At 44.9% G+C, this 26,797-nt stretch overlaps 1 protein-coding gene across 1 annotated transcript in view; it reads right to left on the bottom strand.

The window, feature by feature from the left end:
* Nucleotides 1–26,797, bottom strand: part of ULK1 (unc-51 like autophagy activating kinase 1) — a 96,005-nt gene that overhangs the window by 63,562 nt on the left and 5,646 nt on the right. The window contains exons 6-9 of the mRNA XM_070950443.1: nt 8,422–8,454; nt 8,167–8,203; nt 5,807–5,980; nt 5,023–5,096 (exon numbers count right to left, since the gene is read on the bottom strand). Of these exons, the coding sequence (XP_070806544.1) occupies nt 5,023–5,096; nt 5,807–5,980; nt 8,167–8,203; nt 8,422–8,454 (318 nt within the window). The remainder of the gene's footprint in view (nt 1–5,022; nt 5,097–5,806; nt 5,981–8,166; nt 8,204–8,421; nt 8,455–26,797) is intronic.

The following is a 26,797-nucleotide window of genomic DNA, read 5'->3' as shown; positions in this document are numbered from 1 at the left end:
GTAAAGCTACATTAAGAGAATCTTACAAATCTGAAAGTAAAAAAAAAATTTCCTGCGGCCACCTTTACATCTGAGGAAACTAGGGAGGGTCCCTTCTGAGTCTCTTTCCCCACCTACTGTTCAACTCTGGGCTATGCTGTCTCTTATCTGATCATTCTCCCTGGGCAGCATCTCTTTTCCCCATCTTCCATGGTATTTCTCTCCTTCCATTACTGCCATCTGCTTTACAGCCTTGGACACTAGGGAGGGTCCCTTCCGAGTCTCTTTCTCCCTCCATTGTTCAACTCTGGGCTATGCTGTCTCTTATCTGATCATTCCCTAGGCAGCATCTCTTTTCCCCGTCTTCCATGGTATTCCTCTCCTTCCATTACTGCCGCCTAGTTTACAGCTTAAGAAACTAGGGAGGGTCCCTTCCGAGTCTCTTTCTCTACCCCTTATGTAGTTCGGGGCCATGCCTTCTCTTATCTGACCATTCCCTAAATAGTATTACTTTCCTCCATCTCCCAAGGTCTTTCACATATACCATTACAGCCTTCTCCTTTACAAAATAAGAAACTAGGGAGGGTCCCTTCCGAGTCTCTTTCTTCCTCCATCTCTATAAAAAAAAACATGTTGTGATTGCCATCTGTCAGAAATGGTGTAGGGTCTCCTGCCTGGGCAGGGGGTTGGACTAGATTACCTACCAGGTCCCTTCCAACTCTGTTAATCTAAAAAAAAAAACGTGGCCACAAAGAGATAATAAAGCTCAGTGATTATCAAAAGGGACGAATCTGAAGACATATTGGCATTTGGTGCACCACATTATTGTCCTATTCCCAGGGGTTTCCCGATTTATCCTCAAGAACCTGGCTAAAACACTCGGCCTTGTTGACTTCTTTGTGGTGTTTTAAATCCTGGTCAAATCTCAGCCTATCTCTCACTTTTTCCTCACTCTCCTCCTCCCAGGAGGACAAAAAAGACTTCTAATTGTCAGGTTCTCTTTTTTCCCATTCTGAAGGTTTCCTCCAAGGACTCCAGACCACGTGTTGCAACAGCCCTGCAGGCAGTCTGGTCAGTGTCTGGTCAGTTCAAAGGAGGCGTTGAGGAACCTGTTCAAACTTTCTGACCGGTACATTCTGTTTCAAGACCATAAAACATCGGAACAAACCGTCAAGGCCAGGCCAGGATCATGTAAGAACAGGAGGAACTCCAGGGTTGGATCAAACCAAGGTCCACCTTGTCCTTTTCGTGTCATACCATAAGCAGTCAAAGGCACCCCAAAGGTCACCAGAAAGGAGAGGGGCAAGTGGTATTTAAGGCTGGGCTTCTATCAACCAGAAGGATCATCAACCATCATTGGCTACTCCCAACTTAACAGCTCAGTAGCTACATGAATTTGCCATTCCCATCTCAAATTCCGCAGAATTTAATATGATGCATCTGGCTTTGGCCTCGCGTAGAGGTCTGGACATGACTCAAGGGAAGGTTGGAAGAGGTCATTTAGCTCAACCTTCTACCCAGTCCAGGATCCACTAAGAGCAACAGTCTCAAATTTTCTGGCTTGGCGGCCCAGCAGTGGGGGGAGAAGGGGATAGTTCCTTGTGAGTGGTAGGCGGGTTCTGACAGAGCGCACATGGCGCTGATTGGAGCTTCGCGCATGAGTACAAGATGGCCGCTGTTGGCACAAGGAAAGTTTTGTGCGTGAGCGCAAGATGGCTGCCACTCGTGCAAGGGAAGTTTTGTGCTTGAGCATAAGATGGCCACCACTTGTGTGAGGGAAGGTTCGTGTAAATAAGTGCAAGATAACCACCACTCACGTGAGGGAAGTTTCGTATGTGAGTGCAAGATGGCCGCCGCTCATGTGAGGGAAGTTTCATGTGTGAGTGCAAGATGGCCACCACTCACGTGAGGGAAGTTTCGTACATGAATGCAAGATGGCCGCCGCAAATGTGAGGGAAGTTTTGTGCGTGGGTGCAAGATGGCCACCACTCGCACGAGAGAAGTTTCATTTGTGAATGCAAGATGGCCACTGCTTGCACAAGAGGAGTTTCACACGTGAGCGAAGCTTTGTGCGCACACACGCACTTACCCGCTGCCCGCATCGCCCGGTTCCGAACAGGCCGCAGCCCGGTAGTGGGTCATGGCCTCGGGGTTGGGGTCCCCTGCACTAAAGTATCTTCAACAGATGACCATCCAAGCCTCTGTTGGGAGACCTGAAGGCCAACTCCCCATTTCATGTGGCAGCCTGTTCCACTGGTCCAGAGCACCCATCAAGTTCCTTCTGATATCTACCATAAACTTAGCATTTGTAGTTTGAACCCACCGGCTCTCTTCTTCCCCTCTGGAGCAACAGAGTACAAATCCAGTCTCTTTTATGACATCCCTTTCTAAGGTTTCAAAACAGGTGTTGCGTCTCCCTGTAATTATCTATTCCGCAGACTAAACATGCCAAGATCCTTGAAGGACTCCTCGCCAACCTTCAAGTTTCCAAATCTCTTATCTTGGTAGATGCTAAACAGCCCCGAGAGCCTTGAACTGGTTCAACCAACGTGATTTACACATGTAAACCCAGCTCAAGAGATGCTGGACGAATCTATCCACTTGATTGCCTTTTCCATAACAAACTCTTTCTCTGCACATTGGAGAAAGTTGTCCAACCAGGTCGGCATCATAAATCTTCTTAATGAATCAAGAGGGCTGGAGGGATATTATTTGCCTCCAGTCTGAATCAGACACTCCGCTCACATTTTACATCTGCTTCCTCTATTCTTGCTGGGTGACTCCTGGCGTGAAGAACTTGTGTTCTGGCTGTAGGAACGACAACAGGCTCTCTGGGCAGCTCAAAACTCCCGTGTCTGTTTGTAACCTTCGATTAGGCAAAATGGTGGGTCATGGAGCAACCATTTTTGAACCGACATGCTTCCGATGGGCTTCCCTCACAGAATGCACCCCAAAATCTGACTCCCAGGGGATTGACATTCGGCAAAGTCACAGGTGCTGCGACGTTAGCGCGCTGTTGTGCTCGGGTTTGTCGTTTCCAATGCTGCCTGCCAGTTTCCTAACGAGGGAGATCCACGGGGGAGGCTCACACTTGGTCCTTATTGCATACAAACTTCCTCCAATCGCACACGATCTCAATACACAACCTGCCGTCCCCAATTTAAGAGCATCAAGAAGATCTCTTTTACAACTTAGTTGCACAACCGATCAATAGCTCTATCTACATTTTTGCTGAACGAATGGCGCTCAGCCGAGGATTACCTGCATTGTACACATGCAGAGAATCATAGAACATAAATTGTGAAGGGGGACCTTCGGGGGTCATCGATTCCAACCCCAACCCAAAGCAAGAATCACAAAACGAAACCTGTGGAAGGAATCATCCAGTTCAGTTTCCAACAAAGAGCAGAATCCAGAATTCATCGAAGGGTAAAACAGAAGCATTGGAGAGGGTTTGTTGTTTCAATCTTTGCAATGCCATCCAGGGATACTGGACTGCAGCCATATCAATTTTTAAATACGTTAGAATAGAACAACAAGAGTGGGAAGAGACCTTGGAGGTCTTCTAGTCCAACCCCCTGCTTAAGCAGGAAACTCTATACCATTTCAGACAAATGGCTGTTCAATCTCTTCTTTAAAAACTCCCAGTGTTGGAGCATTCACAACTTCTGGAGGCAAGTTGTTCCACTGATGAATTGTTCTCACTGTCAGGAAATTCCTCCTTAGTTCCAGGTTGCTTCTCTCCTTGATTAGTTTCCACCCTTTGCTTCTTGTCCCGCCGTCAGGTGCTTTGGAGAATAGCTTGACTCTCTCTTCTTTGGGGCAGCCCCTGAGATATTGGAAGACTGCTATCAAGTCACCCCTAGTCCTTCTTTTCATCCGACTAGACATACCCAGTTCCAGCAACCGTTCTTCATATGTTTTAGCCTCCAGTCCCCTAATCCTCTTTGTTGCTCTTCTCTGTACTCTTTCTAGAGTCTCCGCCCTGAGTCTCCGGAGAGGGGCGGCATATAAATTTAATAAATAAATAAATAAATAAATAAAATAAAGATCTTTTTTACATCATGGCAACCAAAACTGGATCCCGTATTCCAAGTCTGGCCTTACCAAGGCCTTATAAAGTGGTATTAACACTTCACATGATCTTGATTCTATCCCTCTGTTGATGCAGCCTAGGACTGTGTTGGCTTTTTTGGCAGCTGCTGCACATGGCTGGCTCCTATTTAAATGGTTGTCCACTAGGACTCTGAGCTCCCTCTCACAGTTACTATTACTGACCATCAGATCATCCTTCTCCCAGGAATCATGCAACTTCCTAGGTCAGGGGTCAGCAACCTGCGGCTCTGGAGTCACATGTGGCTCTTTCATCCCTCTGCTGCGGCTCCTTGTCGCTCAAAATATGCATCACAACCACCAATGTGTGATACCTGCCGGCACGTGATTGATTGAGCATTTCAACTCCCGGTAGGCCAACCATGGATAAATCCAAGAAAAGTTTCAGAAGAAAACAGAACATTTAATTCAACTACATATGCTAGTTTTGTGGTCACTCAGGAAATAGTCAGGCACAGGAAGGGTTTTGTGGCTCCCGGTGTTTTCTTTTCTGTGGGAAACGGGTCCAAATGGCTCTCTGAGTGTTGCAGACCCCTGCCATAGGTAAACAAACACCATCTTCACCATTTTTAAGTCCTCAAACTACAGAGCAACAAGATTTGGGATGGAAGACCACGAAACTTTGTGTAGGTAAGCTCGGACACAATAACAGAGAAAAGGTCACGACAACAAAACCAAGGTTGTTCACTCACAGACTGTAACCACTTCCTTTCCCAGGATAAATGAAAGCTGGCCTCATTCATCAAACACCGCTAAATGTAAAAAGCTGTTTTCCTTATCCCTCCTCATCGCTGCACCCTTTCGTGTGGTGTCTTTTTTTCTTTTTTCGAGCAATAGGAACAGCAATTATTTGTGGTGCTTTCTGAGTTTTTCCAACTCTAAAACCCATTTAGGAAAAAGAAAATGCAAATAAACCAAGCTGCCCCTTACCATGTACATGGGAGACCCGCACAGCGTCGCTGCCATCATATTATTCTGTAGGTAGCGTGCAAATCCAAAATCAGCTACACGGAGAAACAAATGGGGGAAAGGGGAAAAATAAGAATTGGCTTTAGCAAGGACCATTAAATATGAAAAGCTGTTTTCCTCCTCCCTCCTTCCTTTTGTGCTGTCTTTTTTATTATTATTATTGATAAAAACAGGAACAACCATAACGGAAATTTTTTTAGGATTATTGTAATTAGGAAAAGCTGGGAGATCAGTGTGGACCCAAATTAACAAACCCATATTTTTCCATTGGGGATGGCAAACCCAAATCATACTTCCTAAAGATTAAAATCCGCTGAAATCCATGGGGATTACCACTATCACCCCAGAAAAACACAAACAGGACTAGAATCTTAGATCAAATTGTAAACAATCTCTCTCTCTCCCTCTCTCTCTCTTGCCATCTCTCTTTCCATCTCTTTTTCCATCTCTCTCCTTCCATCTCTCTCTCGATCTCTATCTCTCTCTCTCTCCTTCCATCTTCCATCTCTCTCTCTCTCCTTCCATCTGTCTCCTTCCATATATCTCTCTCTCCCCCCTTCTCTCTCACTATCTCTCTCCATCTCTCTCTCTTACCATCTCTCTCTTTTTCTATCTCTCTCCTTCCATCAGTCTCCTTCCATATATCTCCCTCTCTCTCTCTCTCTCTCCCTCTCTCTCTCTCTCCCCCCATTCCCCCCCTCTGTTTTTTTCATAGCATCTTTTGTCTCTTCCATTTTCCACTTACCAATCTTGATCCGGATGTTATTCGGATTCGACTTCTTGCCTCCCGTGAAGGAAAGCAGAATATTCTGGGGCTTGAGATCCCTGTGAATGATGCCTTTGCTGTGCAAAACTCTCATGGCACCTGCAATTTGCTGGAAAAAGAGGCGGATTGTGTCTTCGCTGAGAGTTCTCATACCTATCCAAAGGAAGAGAGGGGGAAACAGCGGTGAACTTCGCTGATTATTATTGATTATTGCCAAACGGATTGTACTGCCAAAGGTTTTACACCTGGGCAAGGAAAAAACAAAGGTACAAGTACAGATGAGGCGAAACCTGGCTCAGAAACAGTAAGAGGGACCTTGGAGTCCTAGTGGACAATCCCTTAAATACGAGCCAGCAGTGTGCGGCAACAGCCAAAAAAGCTAATACAATCCTGGGTTGAATAAACAGAGGCATAGAATCAAAAACACATGAAGTATTAGTACCGCTTTATAAAAACTCTAATAAGACCACACACCTGGAATATTGCATCCAGTTTTGGTCACCACATTACAAAAAAGATGTTGAGACTTTGGGAAAAGTGCAAAGAAGGGCAACTTGGATGATTAAAAGCCTGGAGACTAAAACCATATGAAGAATGGTTGAAGGATTTGGGTTTGGCTAGTCTAGAGAAAACAAGGACTAGGGGGTGATATGATAGCAGCATTCCAGTATTTGAGGGGCTGCCACAAAGAAAAGGGGATCAACTTATTCTCCAAAGCACCTGAAGGCGGAACAAGAAACAATGGATGGAAACTAACCAAGGAGACAAGCAACCTGGAACTAAGGAGGAACTTCCTAACAGTGAAGACAATCGACCAGTGGAACAGCTTGCCACCAGAAGTTGTAGGTGCTTCATCAGTGGAGGTTTTAAGAAGAAACTGGACAGTCTCTTGTCTGAAGTGATATAGGGTCTCCTGCTTGGGCGGGGGGGGGGGGGGGGGGGGCTGGACTAGCAGACCTCCAAGGACCCTTCCAGCACTTATTCTGATTGGATCCCAAGGGTGAGAAGCTGTCAACAACAAAACCAGTGGGGTACCTTCTTCCTCAAACGTTAAATTGACGTGGTGCAAGATTAAGCCCTGAAGAACAACAATCTGAATTAACACAACCTGTTCCTTGATACAGGTAGTCCTCGACTTAACGACCACAACGAAGCCCCAAATTTCCGTTGCTAAGCAAGACAGTGAGTTTTTTGCCCCATTTTTTTAAAAAAATCTTCCTACGTCTCGTTTTTGCCGGTTGACGTGCTGCAAGATTAAGTCCCAAAAAAACAACAACTTGGATTAATGTACAATGTGTCTGAGCCCAAGCCAGGAAGAACTGGGCAAGGAAGATTAATCAACACAACGACATGGCTTTCATCTTTTTGTTAGCGTGTTTTTAAAAGCTTGCTTTTTTTTTTTTTAAGGATGACGGCCTTGGAGGACTTGAATGCATTAGAGGTTGATGAGAATTACAAAGAGCTGCTGCTTAAAAAATTTATCAATAGGGCCAGGTCTCTTCTCTGGAGATCATGAAGACTTCAGAAGTCTCTTTGAAAAGTTTTAATTTGTTATGTGTGTTGCTGGACAGACACTATCAAAAACGTCTAGTGAGGGTTTTTTTTTCATTCTAATCAGATGGCTGCTTTATACCAGCGTTTGAATGAAAACATATTCTTCAATATCATGAATTGGGAATGAACTCCAGTCATTCTGCCTTAAATATTCCAGCATGGGAGAACACCCATTCAAATAATGATGCCCCTTTTTCCTTGCTTGTTCATTTAAGACATTTCTTAATTAATCCGATGCTCACAATGTTTAGATAGACGTTAAACAATATGTACATATATAAAAGGGTGGAAACCCTTCAAAATTTTAACAATTTACTTAAGGCACCAAATGATTTCTATAAACGAAAGCTGTCAATAAAAATTTCGCTAGCCTTGGAGACCACCTATGCTTCGATTGTTTAGTCTGGCTGAAAATAGGCCCTGTTGGCATTAATTATGCCTGTAATTAAAAAGGAAAAAGCAACAACAACTAAAATTAGAAGTCCAGGACAAACTTGCTAGTGGAATACCATATGGGCACTCCTATCAAACTGTATGGATGAAACTAATTTGATAAGGGATTTCGTGCCTGATATTATTTTCTGTTCCTTAATATTGATGCTATCTGTGTTTCCCTGAAAATAAGACCCTGGTCTTATATTTTTTTGAACTCTGAAATAAGCGCTTGGCCTTATTGCCATGCGCTCAACAGCCTGATTGGGCTTATTATCAGGGGATGTCTTTTATTTTGGGGGGGAACAAAGTAATATTATGGAATAATCAGACGGCATTCTTAGAATACGTACTGTGCAAATAGTCAGCCAAATCTCCACCGTTGCAGTACTAAAGAGGGGAGAAGAAAACAGAAGCAAGAATTCATCAGCTAAGCCAAATTATTCAACGTTCAGGTCAATAAATAAAATAACAACTAGCACTCTGCAGTTCGAGATGAAAAAGGGCATGAAACTTTAATAAATAAACAAAATCATGCATGAATTCTTTAAAAGAAGGGCAAAATTAAAATCTATCTTAAAATGCTTCGGAATCTTAGAATCGCTCACCTCCATCACCAAATAAACGGAGTTTGCCATCTCCTAAAAAGCAAAATGAAGCCATTGTTATTTCACATCGCCCATTCGGAATTTGAATGATTCAAAGGAGGAAGGAAAAATATCATGTAAAATAAATAAATATGTGAAGTCGGACATGCCCAGACTTGTCACGCCTGCTTCACTCACCGTGGGAGAAAAACCAACAGACTTTGCAAATTTCTCCTCCAGCTTTGCAGGCAAGGGAAACCGAGATGGTTTCTCCAGGTTGGCCCAGAACGAAGGGAAAAGTCTGCTATTTTTGTGAGGTTGGGTCGTGTTTTGTTTTGTTTTGTTTTGTTTTTGGGTGGGGAGGACAAATTTGGGTAAAGCTTCAGGGCGTATTTCTTTCGGACTTGTGTTTTCAGGAAAGATGGATGATAGCACCTCCTGTGGTCTTCTCTAGTCAGCAATACATACAAAACTTCACTATTTGTTAAGAATCCCAAAGATTTTTTCAGGAGGCAACTGGACTTCCTTGTTTTTCCTTTGAAGACATTTCGCTTCTGATCCAAGAAGCTTCTTCAGCTCTGACGGGATAGTGGGGAATGGAAGGATTTATACTCCTTGCAGACAGCTAATCATTTGCATCCTTTTAGAGCCGTGTTTCTCAACCTTGGTAGCTTGAAGATGGGTGGATGTCAACTCCCAGAAAGGCTGGGGAATTCTGGGAGTTGAAGTCCACCCATCTTCAAGCTTCCAAGGTTGAGAAACACTATTTTAGAGGGTCGTTGAGGCCACTTGGAGGTTTCTCTGTGTCCTCAGAGTCACCTGAGTGGTGCAAATGTTTCCTGTAATCTGCCATTTTTCCTCTGCAAATCCATTCCTACTCCCACACCATTCAAAGGGTGTTCACCCCAAATTGTGTAGCTAAAAATTTGTAGAGATTCTCAGTCAACTAGGTCATGGTTGTCCCAAAAGTGCAACTGGAGGAGGCAAATGGACTTTTTTTTTTCTTTTGAAGACGTTTCGCTTCTCATCCAAGAAGCTTCTTCAGCTTCCATTCCCCACTATCCAGTCAGAGCTGAAGAAGCTTCTTGGATGAAAAGTTAAACACCTTCAAAAGAAAAAACAAGAAAGTCCAGTTGCCTCCTGAAAAAGCACCTTTGGGACAACCATGACCTGGAGGAATGAGAATCTCTACAGATTTTTAGCTATACAATTTGGGATGGAAACCCTTGGAATGGTGTGGGAGTAGGAATGGATTTCCAGAGGGGGGAAAAAATTGCAGACTACAGGAACCAGGAGCACCACTAAGGTAACCCTGAGGACACAGATAAACCTCTAAGTGCTTCAAGGACCCTCTAAAAGGATGCAAATGACCAGCTGTCTGCAAGGAGTATAAATCCAAGCCAAGTCAGAGCTGAAGAAGCTTCTTGGATGAGAAGCAAAACGTCTTCAAAGAAAAACAAGAAAAGTCCAGCTGCCACTTGAAAAAGCCCTTTTGGGACAACCATGACATGGATGACTCAGAATCTCTACAGACTTTTAGCTATGCACTTGGGAATAAACACCCTTCAAATGTGTGTGCAGGAGTGTGAACGGATTTCCAGAAAAATTGGAGACTTCAAGAACCAGGAGCACCACTCAGGTGACCCTGAGGATACAGATAAACCTCCAAGTGGCCTCAATGACCCGCTAAAAGGATGCAAATGACCAGCTGTCTGCAAGGAATATCAATCCTTCCATTCCCCACCATCCTGTCGGAGCTGAAGAAGCTTCTTGGATGAGAAGCAAAACGTCTTCAAAAGAAAAAACAAGGAAGTCCAGTTGCCTCCTGAAAAAGCACCTTTGGGACAACCAAGACCTGGATGACTGAGAATCTCTACGGACTTCTATTTGTTAAGAACTTCCCTGAACGGGTCTTGTTTTGGGAAGAGGAAGAAGAAAAAGTTTTCTTCCATCTAGATGTCTACAAAGGATAAAGATATGCAGAACGATTTCTTTCCTTGCCATGGTTTGATACGTTCAAGAATTCACACAACAGACAATAGATTCTCTCCAAGTTCTCAGATCTTACAAAGCCATCATAGGAAGAGAGGAATCTTCTGTTAAGCCTTCCTGGAGATATTTGCAGGACCTCGTTTCTTACCGGAACAATTTGCAAATAAAAAAGTGCAATTACATGGACCTGATCTGTCCGGTGCATGACGCATCTGGATTGTTGAATGAATCTTAATAATTACACACAACCCACTGTAGGAAGTTAGCACCCACCCCTCTCCTAGAAAAATGAAATAATCTAGGAAATATTAAAAGGACAGAAAATTTCCCCTAAAAGAGAGGCAAAAACTCAGCCCCCACCCCCACCCCCATACCTTTGTCAATGGACCAGTCTATTCTACATAACAAAGATCTACCTCCTTCAGGCAGAGCCATAGTAGGAATTGCCCAAAGCCCTTTCATTTCATCATCACCCAGCAAGGCTCAACCAAGCCTGGGACACAACCTACAAAGTTACCCCTGCATGGCCCCATGGGAGTCTGACAACCAATCAGAATACAAGCTCAAATTCAAAAACCCAGAGAGGGTATAAAACCAGGGCACTCTCAGCATCTCTTCCCTTTTTCTCTTCACCCAAGATCTTCAAGGCATGTGATCCTGTCCACCATTAAAAACCATCTTTCCACACAGCCACCGTGTTTCCAGGGTCTTTCTCCCCACTTGGAACTGAACCCAGAAGGACATTTCTTCCCACACCACTCAACACGTCAAACCGGACATGTGAATCCAGTTAGGATTCTTCACGTTGAGCGTTTAGAGCAAGGGGAAGCCACCGGTTTTTCATTGGGCTTAATAAAAACACGGCTGAATTATTGGAGTGTCTACCACAGAGGATGGACTACGAGAAGCAGATGTTTGGGAAAACGTAAAGCAGAAGACTTGAGAAGAACCAGGATGGACCCAACGTATGCGGAGAACTGCATCCTGTTCTAGATTCGGAGTGCTCATATTGTGAGAGCTCACACAAAATGGCTGTTTTGGGATGGGTTGGCCTTTCTCAAAATGGCTGCCCTCCCCATGGTCCATTCCACAACATGCGTTCCTAGAAAGCAAGCTGGGAAGGGAGGACCCTTCCCACCCTAGTCTATGCTAATCTCAGTCCTTGAATGTTCTGCATCCATCCAACATCTGGCATTTCTTTTCCTCTAAAGAGAGAGAGAGGAACATTTACAAAGGATTCCTAAAATTACAGTATTTTAATTGGCAGCACAGCGGTTTCCCTTTTAATTAGTCCACTCAAAGGGGGGGGAAGGCCCAGGGGACATTTGAATTTGGTGGATCCCACCCAAACAAGTCTTCTTCTAACCAACTCTCCAATCTCTTCCTCGAAGTAACAGTAACAGAGTTGGAAGGGATCTTGGAGGTCATCTAGTCCAACCCTGTAAAATGTAAAATTTGTTACTACCGTTTCTGTGGGCGTGGTTTGGTGGGGGAGAGGTAATGTGACTGCATGGGCGTGGCCAACCTTTTTTTTTTTTTAATTTTTAAAACCATTTTTTCTACAACCTTTTCGGCCGAAGAGGTTGTAAAAAAAATGCTTTTAAAAGGCTCTGATGATCAGGCAGCAAATATCTACAACCTACAACCTCTTCAGCCAAAGAGGTTGTAGCAAAAATGCTTTTAAAAGCCTCTCAGGATCCCAGCTGAGCCGCGCAATCATCAGAGGCTTTTTTTTACTTTTAAAAGCATTTTTTGGCGGAAGAGGTTGTAGAAAAAATGCTTTTAAATTTTTTTTTTAAAGCTTCTGATGATTGCGCGGCTCAGCTGGGCATTGGGGGGGAGGGGCGCAGAGATATTTGCTACCAGTTCTCCGAACCACCCGCTGCCATCGCTACTGGATCGGGCGATCCGATCCGAACCAGGAGCATTTCACTCCTGATACTAGGGATTCGAACTGTCGACTTTTCTGATCGACAAGCTCAGCGTCTTAGCCACTGAGCCACCTGGGTTTTTTCAGACCAGGGGTTTGCAACCCACGGCTCTGGAGCTGCGTGTGCCTCTTTCATCCCTCTGCTGCGGCTCCGTCGCTCAAAATATGTGTCACAACCGCCAATAATGTGACACCTGCTGGCACGTGATTTATTGAGCTTTTCAACCCCCCCCTTTTTTTGGAGTTCAAAATGTTTTTGTTGCATGCAGAAATAAAACTCCATAGCAGTTCATTGATTTCATAAATGCAACATGCTATATTTTTTTTTATACATAGCATAAAGGTAAAAAAAAAATATGCAGTGTCATCTTCATTTTAGCTCTCAAAAGGGTTTTTGTGGCTCCCGGTGTTTTCTTTTCTGGCTCTTTTGAGTGTTTAAGGTTGCTGACCCCCACCTTTAGATGTTTGTGGTAGAACTCATAAATTAAAAAAAAAGCAAGATTTATCGTCAGGGAATCCTCGACTTCCAATCCTATTTGTTTAGTGACTATTTGAAGTTAGAACAACACTGGGAAAAAAGTGATTTATGATCGTCCTCGCATTTACAAGTGGCGCAGCATCTTCTACAGTCACATGATCGAAGCGTTTAGGCACTCGGCAACCAGTATGTATTTATGACGGTGGCAGCATATCATCACCATGGGCGACTTTCCCAGCCAAGCAAAATCAATGAGGGAAGTCCAATTTGCTTAACGACTGCACGACTCATTTAACGAACTGCAGGGATTTGCTTAATAAGTGTTGCAAAAAAAAAAAAAAAAGTAAAATTGGGCACCTCTGATTTAACCACTGACTTGCTTAATAATGGACCCCAATTGTGATTGTAAATCAAGGACTACCTTAATCCAAAAGACGTAAAATTGGGCACCTTTCATTTAACCACTGCTTAATAATGGACCCCAATTGTGGTCGTACATTAAGGACTACCTTAATCCAGGAGTCTTCGATTTGCAACTACAATTGAGCCCAAACCAGTGGTGGGTTGCTACAGGTTCGTCCCGGCTCGGGCGAACTCGTAGCGGCAGGAGGCTCTGCCCACTCAGACGCTTCTGTGCATGCGCAGAAGCGTCGCGCGCGTCCACGACCAAACCGGTAGCAACAGGTTTTGAAACCCACTCTCCTGGCCCAAACATTTCCTTTGCTGAGCGAGACAGTTGTTAAACGAGTTGCACCCCCATTTTACGACCTTTCCAGCCACTGTTGTGAACGGAATCCCTACGGCTGTTAAGTGAGTCACACGGTTGTTAAGTGAGCCTGGGTTCCCCATGGACTTGGCTTGTCCGAAGGTCTCAAAAGGGGGATCATCACCGGATGCCTGGGGACACTTGCAACCGTCATAAGTACATGCCAGTTGCCAAGCATCCAAATTTTGATCGCCTGATCATGAGGGAACGATGCAATGGTCGTAAGGGTGAAAAATGCTCATAAATCACTTTTTCAGTAGCTTTCAACAGTTGCTAAACAAACTCTTGTAAGTCGAGGACTACCTGTAGTTGCCTGGAGCAACGGCTGCTCCAGATGAGCAGGAGAGGACATCCATCGTTTAAAATCCAGAATAATCACACTTCCGAGCACAAGCGTTCATTTAAAACTTCCTTCCTGGTTATTCACCTTTGGGCTATGGACCTGCAGAAATTCAGCCTTTACAATGCCACGTAATCCAGTAAACAGGTTGCCTCCCTGCTCCTTCCACTCAACACGCTGCCTTTACATGCCAGGCCTCAGTTTATAAACCGTCCCAGCGTTGTGCAACGCAACCCAAACATGAGAGGTGGGCCTGGAGCGCACAAAGCTACAAATGGTTCGACTCCCTTCGTGTGCCGAGTTGAGGGTAGCTCTCAAATCCACCCTGCCCAAAATGCAGACCTTCACGTGACGGTAACAAAGACTTCAACGTTTGCCGTCTCTCCTTCCCGTTCCCTAGTATGAAATGCTGTCCCCAAGGATTTAGGCCCACTCGACCCCAAACTCCAAACAAATCATCTTCTAATAATTATCTGATTCCAGATTCTAGGTCGACACAAGACACCAAGCTACAACCAACCATCTTCTGGCATTCATCTGAAACTCTTCTCCAGATTCAAGGTCCACAGAAGACACCAAGCTACAACCAAACCACCTTCTAATAATTATCTGAAGCACTGCTTTCCAGATTCTAGGTCCTCCTTTCTTTCCTCCTTCCTTCCTTCCATCTACCCCTTCCTTCACTCCATCAATTCACCCCTCCCTTCCTTCCTCAATTTCCTCCTTCCTTTCCTCCTCCCTCCCTTCATTCCCTCCTTCCTTCCATATTTCTTCCTTCCTTCCTTTTCTCCTCCCTCCCTTTCCTCCCTCCATTTCCTCCTCCCTTCCTTTCTCCATTTCCTCCTTCCTTCCATTTCCCTTCTTCCCTCCCTCCTTCCTTCCTTCCTCAATTTCCTCCTCCTTTCCTCCGCCCACCCTTCCTCCATTTCCTCCTTCCTTCCATATTCCTTCCTTTCTTCCTTCTTTCCATATTCCTTCCTTCACCAAGCTACAACCAAACCACCTTCTAGCATTCATCTGAAACTCTTCTCTCCAGATTCAAGGTCCACACAAGACACCAAGCTACAACCAAACCACCTTCTGGCATTCATCTGAAACTCATCTCCCAAGATTCTAGGTCCACACAAACAAACCATCTTCTAAAACACTTCTCTCCAGATTTTAAGTTTACACAAGACACCGCGCTCCATCTCAACCACGCCTGAGACGAATGCAAGGTGTAAAGCCAGCAGGCATTCATGGGCACAGCCTACAACCGGTAGTATTTTTGCTGACCAAGCGGGTGTGCTTCCACTTGGGCTCCGATGGCAAGCAACCATCGCCACCCAACTTGTTTTCCTACTGAAGGACTGACAAGTTCCAGATTGTCTATCATTGCATCCATCCAAATTCCTCGCTGCCTGCTCCGGAGCTGGGAACCAGCAAACAGGAAGCTGTCTTTAATTTAAAAACGAAACAAAATGCAAGCAAACCAGAAGCAATTTTGCCATTCCTTAAGGCCAGGTTTCAGCATTCAGTGAATGGGCCAATGGAATAAATCAATAATAGCAGGGAACAGGCAAGTAGAGGCAAGGATCTGTGCTAATCCTGCGTAACCAGGCCCCGATCTTCAAACATTGATTAGTTCACCAGGTGCCTTGAGGCCAGCTACCATCTCTCACCTCAAAAGCAATCTCCTGTATTTAAATTGTATGAAAAGAAGTCATAACATTATTCCCTTCCTTCCTTATCCATTTCCTTCCTTCCCTTCCTTTCCTTCCCTTCCTCTTCCCCCAGCCCCTCCCTTCCCTCTTCTTTCCTTCCTTCTTTTCTCCCTCTCTTCCTTTCCCTCCCCTCTTTCCCTCCCTCCTCTTCCTTCCTTCTTTCCCTCCCTCCCTCTTCCTTCCTTCCTCCCTTCCTCCCTCCTTTCCTTCTTTCCTCCTTCTCTTCCTCCCTCCCTTGCCTTCCTTTCCCTCTCTTCTCCCTCCTCCCTCCTTCCCTTCCTGCTTTTCCTCCCTTCCCTCTCCTTCATTCCATCTTTCCTTCCACTCTCCCTCCCTTCCTTCTCCTCCCTTCCTTCCCTTCCTTCTCCCTTCCCTCCTTTTCCTCCCTCCCTTCTTCCTTCCCTCGTCTTTCCTTTCCTCCTTCTCTTCCTCCCTCCCTTGACTTCCTTTCCCTCCCTCCCTCCCTGCTTTTCCTTCCCTTGCCTCCCCTTCATTCCATCATTCCTTCCACCCTCCCTTCTCCTCCCTCCCTCTCTCTTTCCTTCCTTATCTCCCTTCCTCGCCGCCCTTCCTCTTCCTCTCACTCCTTTCCTCTTTCAGCATAAATAGTTCTATTCAAAGCAAAAAAAAAAAAAAAAAGCAGGAAACTTGGAACTTCACTAAGAATATACTCCCTCCCAGTCATTTTTTTTATATATACAGTCAGGAAGAAGACGGTCCAAAATAATTTTCTAAGAGAGGCAAAGAAAAGAACGGTATTTTTAGAACAGTGTCTGGGTGACCTTGGCTGCTGAGAAAAGCAGGCTGGACGTGCCAAGAAAACTTCACCAAACTTGTGTGCCATGGATTAGTCAACCGCCTAATTAAGTGTCCAAGGTGCAACATACATTGAGCCGAATAGAACTCAACATCCTACATCAGTGATGGCTAACCTTTTTGCCGTTGCGTGCCAAAAGCGGGGGGGGGGGGCGGGGGGAGCGTGGAGCGGTTGCACGCACATGCGCCCACACCCATAATTTCTTTCTTGGAGCCTGGAGAGGGTGAAAACAGCCTTCCCCACCCACCCGGAGGCCCTCTGGAGGCCGGAAACAACCCGTTTCGCAACTTCCAGTGGGACCGGAAGGTCTGTTTTTCGCCCTCCCCAGGCTCCAGAGGCTTTCTAGGAGCCTGGGGAGGGCAAAAATGGCCTCCCCCCTTCCCCGAGACTGTTTCCTGACTTCCGGTGGGCCCGGAAGCCCCGAAAATTAGCCAGCTGGTGCATGCGTGCCTGCTGGAGCCGAGCTAGGGCAACGCTCGCGTGCCCATCGATATGGCTCCGTGTGCCACCTGTGGCACGCGTGCCATAGGCTCGCCATCACGGTCCTACATCATGCAATGGTAGAAATCTCTTCGCCAGCCTTTCAGATCTGCTCTGCTTGTCTGCCAGTTTGGACTGGAACCAGGTGGTAAGAAGGAAGGAACTGGGCTCAAAACAAAAAAACGGTCGCTCTTTCGCTCCATCTTTTCCTATGACGGAGTGTGCACCGGAGTGACCTGAGCCAAAAACAACTGGCAACCTTGCCTTATGACCATGCTCCAGCCCAATATTTCTGTCGCCAAGTGAGATGTTGTGTGAAGTTGAGTTTTGTCCCATTTTACAACCTTTCTTATAGGGACGTGGTGGCTCAGTGTCTAAGACGCTGACCTTGTCAATCGAAAGGCCAGCAGTTCAGCAGTTCGAATCCCGAGTGCCACATAAACGGGGTGAGCTCCCGTGACTTGTCCCAGTTTCTGCCAACCTAGCAGTTCAAAAGCAGGTAAAAAATGCAAGTAGAAAAATAGGGACCACCTTTGGTGGGAAGGTAACAGCATTCCGTGCGCCTTTGGCGTTGAGTCATGCCAGCCACATGACCACGGAGACATCTTCGGACAGCACTGGCTCTTCGGCTTAGAAACGGAGATGAGCACCGCCCCCTAGAGTCGGGAACAACTAGCACAATATGTGCGAGGGGAACCTTTACCTTTACTACCTTTCTTCCCACAACTATTAAGTGAATCGCTTCAGTTGTTCAGTTAGCAACATGGCTGTTAAGGGAATCCGGATTCCCCACTGACTTGGCTTGTCGGAAGGTCACAAATCACGTGATCCCAAGACAGTGCAACCGTCATAAAGATGAGTCCGTTGCCAAGCGCCTGAATTTGGATCACATGGGGATTCTGCAATGGTCATAAGTGTGAAACATGGTTCTAAAGTCACTTTTCGCAGTGCTGTGCTAACTTTGAACGGTCACTAAACGAATGGTTGTAAGTCGAGGACTACCTGTATTTCCAAAATAGAAATGATGTGAATACGGTCAAGAGCCACCTTGCTCTTCAAGCTCCATGCCAGGGTTCAATTATTCTTGAGAAATAGGAATGAAGTCACCCTCCGGGCCCTATGAATAATGGTTGCTGTCAATTTTGTGGCTCGTGTCACTCCAGTGCACACACAGGTGTCCAACGTAGGAAAAGACATAGCAAAGGAATGGGATGATTCAGCAAATCATCACTACTTTTTTTTTTGAATAACAAAACGGCCCCACCCACCTGCCTACCTGTCTGGCTAAATCATGACCTTGTGCCACCCTCGTGGGGCGATTTTGATTTGAAGCTCCTAACATTTGAAGGTTTTGCAATCTTTCTAGGCATAGAATGGAATGGGAATGGGAATAGAAATGGAGAAGAGAAGAGGAGAGGAGAGGAGAGGAGAGGAGAGGAGAGGAGAGAAGAGAAGAGAAGAGAAGAGAAGAGAAGAGAAGAGAAGAGAAGAGAAGAGAAGAGAAGAGAAGAGAAGAGAAGAGAGAGGGGGAAGAAGATAAGATGATAAGAGGAGAGGAGAGGAGAGGAGAGGAGAGGAGAGGAGAGGAGAGGAGAGGAGAGGAGAGAAGAGAAGAGAAGAGAAGAGAAGAGAAGAGAAGAGAAGAGAAGAGAAGAGAAGAGAAGAGAGAGGGGAAAGAAGATAAGATGATGAGGAAAGGAGAGGAGAGGAGAGGAGAGGAGAGGAGAGGAGAGGAGAAGAGAAGAGAAGAGAAGAGAAGAGAAGAGAAGAGAAGAGAAGAGAAGAGAAGAGAAAGGGGAAAGAAGAGGAGAGGAGAGGACAAAAGAGGACAAAAGAGGGGAGAGATGATAAGATGATAAGATAAGATTGAGATGAGATGAAATGAGATGAGATGAGAGAAGAGAAGAGGAGAGAGGAGAGGGAAGAGAGAGGGGAGAGAAGAGAAGAGAAGAGAGGGGAGAGGGGAGAAGAGAAGAAGGGAGAGGGGAGAGAAGAGAAAGGAGAGGGGAGAGAAGAGAAGAGAGGGGGAAAGAAGAGAGGAGATGAGGGGAGGGGAGGAGATGAGATGAGAGGAGAGGAGAGGAGAGGAGAGGAGAGGAGAGAATAGAGAAAAAAGAATAGAACAGAATTAGCACAGAAAATAGAAGAGAATATAGAATAGAATAAAACTTTATTGTCACTTTAATTGTACTCTAATCAGCATACATTAAAATGAAATTTCCTTAGCATAACCATTATGCATATACCCACATACACACACACACACATATATATGACACAGAGAAACATCATAGTCTAATCCAAATTTATACATATACATGGCAGGGGAAAAAGAATCCTGCGAGTTTACAAGACGGATGGCACAAGAAACAAAGCTGTCACAGAATCTGGCAATCCTGCTAGAAATTCTTCAAAACCTCCTCCCAGAGGGGAGGGACAGAAATAGACCGTGGAGTGGGTGTGGGGGGGTCTCTAACAATGCTTTGAGCTCTAAGAACATAGCGCTTATAAGCAGTATCCTGAATAACAGGAAGCGAGCTTCCTATAATCTTCTCAGTTGTCCTCACCACTCTCCTTATGGGCTTTCTATCTGAGGCACTGCTACCACCAAACCAAACAGTGGATACAGTTTGTTAAATTGCAAAGGATTGCAAAGAAACTCATTTGGTATAGTCCTGGGGTAGAAACCACTGTTTTCGACCCCAAGAGAAAGTCACTGAAAGTTGGGGTCTTACATATTGTTTTCGCTCTAGTTTTTAGTTCAGTAAGAAGCGTGCAAACCGGTTATGCTAACCATCATACCTGCTCAAGACTGGGATATTTACAGCTTGCAAATCACACCATGATTTACAACAAATTTCAGTCAATAAATATTCATTTACAAATAAGCAATCACATTAAGGCAGTATCTCCAGATTCCTAGCTGCACCAGAATTTCAGCTGGACTCTGTGCTATAAGACCCCTGCACTCGTAAAGCATGGGTTATAGTTTAATGCCATAGACAACCAGTTCTTGGCACCTTAACAAATCATGTTTATACAAACCATGACTTAGCAAGACACATCAAGTTAAGACACTGCATCCATGCATATCCATGAGAGCCAGTTTGGTGCAGTGGTTAAGGTGCTGGTCTAGAAACCAGGAGACTGTAAGTTCTAGTCCCACCTTAGAGATGAAAAACAATTGGGAGACTTTGAGCCAATCACCAGGAGACTGTGAGTTCTAGTCCCACCTTAGGCATGAAAGTCAGCTGAGAGATTTTGGGACAATCACCAGATGGTGAGTTCTAGTCCACCTTAGGCATGAAAGTCAGCTGGATGACTTTGGGACAATCACCAGGAAATGGTGAGTTCTAGTCTCACTTTAGGCAAGTAAGGCAGCTGGGTGACTTTGGACCAGTCCCTCTCTCTCAGCTTTACCCATCTCACAGGATTGTGAAGAAGGAAAGACTATTACGTATGTTTGCTGTCTTGCATTATTTATAAAAATAATAAAGGAGGGATAAAAATCTAATAAAAATTAAACTGTTTGCTTCAAACTAACGTAGCTGCCTTTATGGTCCCTTCCCTCCAGCCCTCAAAAATTCATAGCTGTAGCAAAAAAACCTTTTAGAGCAAGCTTCAAGACGAAGTTCTAAAAATACTCCATACAGCCGAGACTACCTCCTTGGGAGTTTGAGCAATGAAGGCCCATTAATACCTTTCAATAATACATAAGTAAAGTTTTAAGTGGGTCACCCTTTTAGAGACAGCTTTCAGAGACGCGCTCAGAGTTTCTTGGGGGAAGGAGGGAGGGAAGGGAGGGAGGAAGGAAGGAAGGAAGGAAGGAAGGAAGGAAGGAAGGAAGGAAAAGGAGACGGAGGGAGGGGGAAAGAAAGAAAGAAAGAAAGAAAGAAAGAAAGAAAGAAAGAAAGAAAGAAAGAAAGAAAGAAAGAAAGAAAGAAAGAAAGAAAGAAAGAAAGAAAGAAAAGGGAGGGAGGGAAGGAGGAAGGGAGGAAACGGGATAGAGAAATGAGAAGAATTGAGGAAAGAAGGACATAGAGAAAGGAAGGGAGGAGGGAGGGAGGGAGGGAGGAAGGAAGGAGATGGAGGGGGAGGGAGGGAGGAAAGGAGATAGAGGAAGGAAGGAAGGAAGGAAGGAAGGAAGGAAGGAAGGAAGGAGGGAAGGAAGGAAGGAAGGAAGGAAAGAAATGGGACAGAGAAATGAGAAGAATGGAGGAAAGAAGGGCAAAGAAAAAGGAATGAAGAATGGGAGGGAGGGAGGGAGGGAGGGAGGGAGAGAAAAAGAGAGACAGAGAGAGAAGGAAAGAAATGAACAAAGAAACAAAGGAGAGTGAGGGAGAGAAACAGAAAGAAATAAAGAAAGGGGAGGGAGGGAGGGAGAGAGAGAAAGGAGGGAGGGAGGAAGGAAGATAACTTGAGAGGCTAGTAAACACCTTCACAGGACAGACAGAAGCATAAACTCAGCCAGACGTAGCCTGCTGTGGGGCTTTATAGCTACATACGATCCCAGTTTCAGGGGCCCGATTCTTCCCAACTTCCTTTGAAATCTTCTAATCGGATTTGGCACCCATACAATCCTCGGCCGCTGAAAAAAACACCATGGGGTGACACGCAGGAGATTAGCTCACCCCATCCTGCTTTCAACACCATCTACATTTTGCAACCGCACTTGGGAACTGCTCACTCAATATTTACTTTTTTAAAAAAAAAAAAAAAATCAACCCCAGCTTCCTTTCTTCAATTCCTAAATCAGTTTTTGTTAAATCTGTGGCTTCTGAAGAAGAAGGTAAAAGAGGACGTGGCAGGGGAAGGATACTGTAAAATCCCCATTTCCTCCCGATCCGCTGGGACTTGGGAGGCAGAGAATAGATGGGGGCGGGGCCAGTCATAATTTTTACTACACGTTCTCTGAACTACTCAAAATTTCCGCTACCGGTTCTCCAGAACTGGTCAGAACCTGCTGAAACCCACCTCTGACGTACAACCATCCCATAACAAATGATTCTCCAATCTTTTCTTGAAAACCTCCAGTGATGGAGCAACCTGCAACTTCAGGAGGCAAATGGATTCACTGCCAGGAAATTTCCTCCTTATATCCCGGTCCAAAACCATAAAAAAAGCGAAAGTTAAAATATTTCGGACATGGGATGCGACACCCAGAAAAATTACTTCACTTAACCCTCCAAGGAAAGATGGAAGGCAAACAAGGTCCAGGCAGAAAAAGAACATCATGGCTTCAAAATCTAAGGGACCGGTTTGGACAAAACTCACCGGCACTTTTTCATTCCGGCTGTTGATAAAAATAGGATCGCCAACGTCCGATGACAGATACGGCACAAGAAGAAGACGACAAAATCCAGGTTGAGTCTCCCTCTGATGACCTCTTCAGACCAAAAACCATTTAAAATGCGAAATTGGGCACGTTGAGAGAGATTTATGTGGGCTTTTGATCAGTGGGTCCTACGTAGCTACAGGCAAGCAACGCTGAAGTCCATACATTGCCCTTATCCATGAATCACAGTCTACAAGCCACAATAGCTGGATTCAGAAACCACACCAAGCTAAATCAAGCAAGGCGATGCGGTGAACATGGCTACTGGCTAGGTCCCCACAAAGCCTGTTTTGAGGAAATGCAAGCAGGGGCACAGAGAATCGTAGGGTTGGAAGGAAGGGACCTTGGAGGTCATCTAATCCAACCCCCACCACATCAGTTGTCTTCATCTGGGACAAAAAGGTTGTCCAATCTTTTCTTGAAAACTTCCAGTGATGGAGCACCCACCACTTGGAAAGGAAAGCCGTTCCACAGCTTAATATTTCTCAGCGTCAGGAAATTCCTTCTTATTTCCAGATTGAAGCTTCCCTTTGATGACCTCTCCAGATTAAAAAAAATAATAATAATTAAAATGGGAAATTGGGCAAAAGTTGAGGGAGGGAGGGAGGGAGGGAGGGAGGGAGAGAGAGAGAGAGAGAGAGAGATTGATCTGGCCTTTTGATCCGAAGGTCCACCAGGAACCGGGTAGTTGCAGGCAAGCAAGATTGAAGTAAGAAAGCATCTCCCACAGGTTGGGTTGGTGGAAATTAAACCTCTTTTTAAATTGCTCCAGGTTGTAAACCGAAAAGAACTCCCACGCTGACTGTTCTTTTCTCATTCATTGAGAGTTTGCTTGAAGTGAAATTGCAGCAAGGAGAATGCAAAAAGGTGGACTTTATCTCAAAAAGTTAGCCAAAAATCTGCTTGTACCTTCTTGGGTGGAAAGGAGACGGCTGGGCTAAAATAAGTCATTTCTTTTCTTTTTTTTCCATTTAAAAAACAGGAGTAAAGCAGCTCATGAATTCTCTCAGAACAAGAATTTTATTTATTTATTTTTAAATGCGTAAAGCTAAATCTGTATCTCAGATGAGCCATAATTCCAGTTCGTTGCGATTGGAGGTACACAAATCCCTTTGGCTTGCATTTATATAACAGGCCCATCAAGCAAACTCTCTCTTCTGGTGGACTGGCCCACCTGAGCTCATATCCTCCTCTCATGGATCCCCCGTTTAAGCCATGGTTTGTCTGTAAATTCCCCTTACTCATAAACCACCGTCTACAAGCCACAATCGTTGGATGCGGAAATCACACCAAGCTGAATTAAACTGGAAGCTTTTAAGAAGAGACTCGACTGCCATCTGTCAGAAGCGGTGTAGGGCAGTGACGGCGCAACTTTTCGGCACCGAGTTCCCAAAAAGGCTGCACGCTCGGCTGGGCCGCGACTAGGAAGGGCAGCTGCCCAAGGGGCATGCGCGCACCAAAAAATGAACTTCCGGGTTCCTGGCGTGTGCGTGTGCGCCAGTCAGCAAGTCTTCAGGTTACTGCCACTCATGCACACGCGCCTATCAGCTGGCCAGCATGCATGCTCACGCCAGAAAATGGAAGACCAGCTCTTCCGGTTTCCGGAACTGCTGCATGCACAAAGGCCAGATGATCGTCACAGGCACATGCGTGCCAGAAACCCAGAAGAGGAACGGGAGATGCTGCATGTGCCAGGCAACATGGCTCCGCATGCCACTTTGGGCACGCGTGCCATAAATTCGCACCATGCCTGTAGGGTCTCCTGCTTGGGAGAGGGGTGGTTGGACTAAATGACCTACAAGATCCCTTCCAATTTACAGTCTTCCGCTTATAACTGTATGACTGTAATTTTGTTGCTTGTATCATTTGTCCCCTACAACTATCATTAAGTGTTGTACCTTATGATTCTTGATGAACATATCTTTTATGTACTCTTGAGAGCGTATGCACCAAGACAAATTCCTTGTGTGTCCAATCACACTTGGCCAATAAAAAATCCTGTTCTATTCTGTCCTGTCCTGTCCTATCCTATCCTATCCTATTTGTATCCTATGACTATCATTAAGTGTTGTACCTTATGATTCTTGACGAACATATCTTTTCTTTTATGTACACTGAGAGCACATGCACCAAGACAAATTCCTTGTGTGTCCAATCACACTTGGCCAATATTCTTGTTCTATTCTATTCTATTCTGTTAATCTACATACATTATTTCTACACATTAATGATGTATTTTATAGATAGCCCAAGACAATTCCTCTCCACTCAACGTGGCCCAGGTAAGACAAAAAAGTTGGACAACCATGGTTGCCATGGTTCCATGCCATGGAAGCAACGTTCTCCAACCTTTCTGGGTTGGAGACCTGGTGCGGGGGAGGAGGGAGAGGAGGGGGGGAAAGGAACGATTTTGTGTGAGGTACACACAGCTTCATTTGTGTGAGTAGCAGGTACACCCCGCCACTCACGCAGCCCATTTGCAATCCGAGGCCCATAAGTTGAGGACCTCCCCGTTTAGAGCTTAAGCGACTTACAAAGCCAGGGCTGGTTAAACCCTGGTTAAATTGTTCTTCTCCAGCTGCGGGGATACAGATATCTGCTTAATTCTCCTTTTTTCCTCTTCCCTCCTCTTCCATTTTCCTTTCGTGCCATGTCATTTTAAACTGTGAACCTGAAGGCAAAGCAAGTTCCAAAAACTGTTCTGGGCCCTTTTGAGTTAAAAGCCTGGGGAGAAACCACCTCTTTAAATAAACACCTATCAAATAACAGAAAACACAACCCACTGTCCAAATTCCAGAGTCTTGTTTTCCAATGCAAAGGGAACGGACAGCTGTGTTTTCCCATGTACGCTGCAGCACCGAATCACACACACAGACACAGATTGGCAACCTTACACATTACACAACTTTCGTGTCCCGTAGTTTTATGCTGCATTATTTAAATTCCACGATTCTCAGAAAAGAGGCTTGATGGTGCCTGCTCCGTTTCCAAGTTGGCGATAGGGATGGGAAAACTAAAGAATATAGCATACAGCTGGAAGGGACCTTAGAAGTCATCTAGTCCAGCCCCCTCCTCAAACAGGAGACCCTATCCCATTCTGGACAAATGGCTATGCAATCTCTTCTTAAAAAGCCTCCAGTGATGGAGCACCCACAGTTTTTGAAGGCAAACCATTCCACTGATTAATTGTCCTCACTGTCTGGAAATTTCTCTCTATTTCTACTTTCAATCTGGATTGATAAGCTTCCATCTGTTCCTTCTCGTCCTGCTTTCAGGAATTGTGGGGAACAGGTTGATCCCTCTTTTTTTGTGGCAGCCCCTCAAATTTTGGAAGACTGCTTTCAGGTCACCTGAGCAACTAATCTGGAAAAACGTGATCAACCCCATCACGCTTCTTCTCTGGTAATATTGTTTTACTAACTAGAGCATACAAAACCTTTGCTAGACCAATTCTCGAATACAGCTCATCTGTCTGGAACCCACACTGCATATCGGACATTAATACAATTGAGAGAGTCCAGAGATATTTCACGAGAAGAGTCCTCCATTCCTCTACCCGCAATAGGTTACCTTATGCCACCAGATTTGAAATTTTGGGCTTAGGCAACTTAGAACTACGCTGACCTCGCTCTGACCTAAGCGTAGTACTTAAAATTATCTGCCACAACGTCCTACCTGTCAATGACTACTTCAGCTTCAACCGCAACAATACACGAGCAAACAATAGATACATACTCAAGGTAAACCACTCCAAACTCGATTGCAGAAAATACGACTTCAGCAACAGAGTGGTCAATGCCTGGAATGCACTACCTGACTGTGGTTTCTTCCCCAAATCCCCAAAACTTTAACCTTAGACTGTCTCTTGTTGACCTCACCCCATTCCTGAGGTCTGTAAGGGGCATGCATAAGTGCATCAACGTGCCTTCCGTCCCTGTCCTAATGTCTCTTTTTAAAGGTAAAGGTAAAGGTAAAGGTTCCCCTCGCACATATGTGCTAGTCGTTCCTGACTCTAGGGAATGGTGCTCATCTCCGTTTCAAAGCCGAAGAGCCAGCGCTGTCCGAAGACGTCTCCGTGGTCATGTGGCCGGCATGACTCAACGCCAAAGGCGCACAGAACGCTGTTCCCTTCCCACCAAAGGTGGTCCCTATTTTTCTACTTGTTTTTTTTTTTTTTTACATGCTTTCGAACTGCTAGGTTGGCAGAAGCTGGGCCGAGTCACGGGAGCTCACCCTGTTTACGCAGCACTCGGGATTCGAACCGCCAAACTTTTCAATCGACAAGCTCAGCGCCTCAGCCACTGAGCCCCCGCGTCCCTTTTTTTGTCCCTTTTTACTCGTATCCTTTTCATATATTCAAATTGTGTTTATACTTGTATCTGTTATTTTATATATGCTTGACAAATAAAGTTAAATACATTTAAATTAAATTAAATTAAATTATAAAATAAAATAATAAAATAAAATAATAAAATAAAATACAATAAAATACAATAATAAATAAAATAAAATAAAATAAAATAAAATAAAATAAAATATAATATAAATAAAATAAA

This window comes from Pituophis catenifer, unplaced genomic scaffold (genome assembly GCF_029215685.1).
Source record: "Pituophis catenifer annectens isolate HBS135680 unplaced genomic scaffold, rPitCat1.0.hap2 SCAF_10, whole genome shotgun sequence".
Classification (NCBI taxonomy): domain Eukaryota; kingdom Metazoa; phylum Chordata; class Lepidosauria; order Squamata; family Colubridae; genus Pituophis; species Pituophis catenifer.
This window is presented reverse-complemented; position numbering and strand designations above follow the sequence as displayed.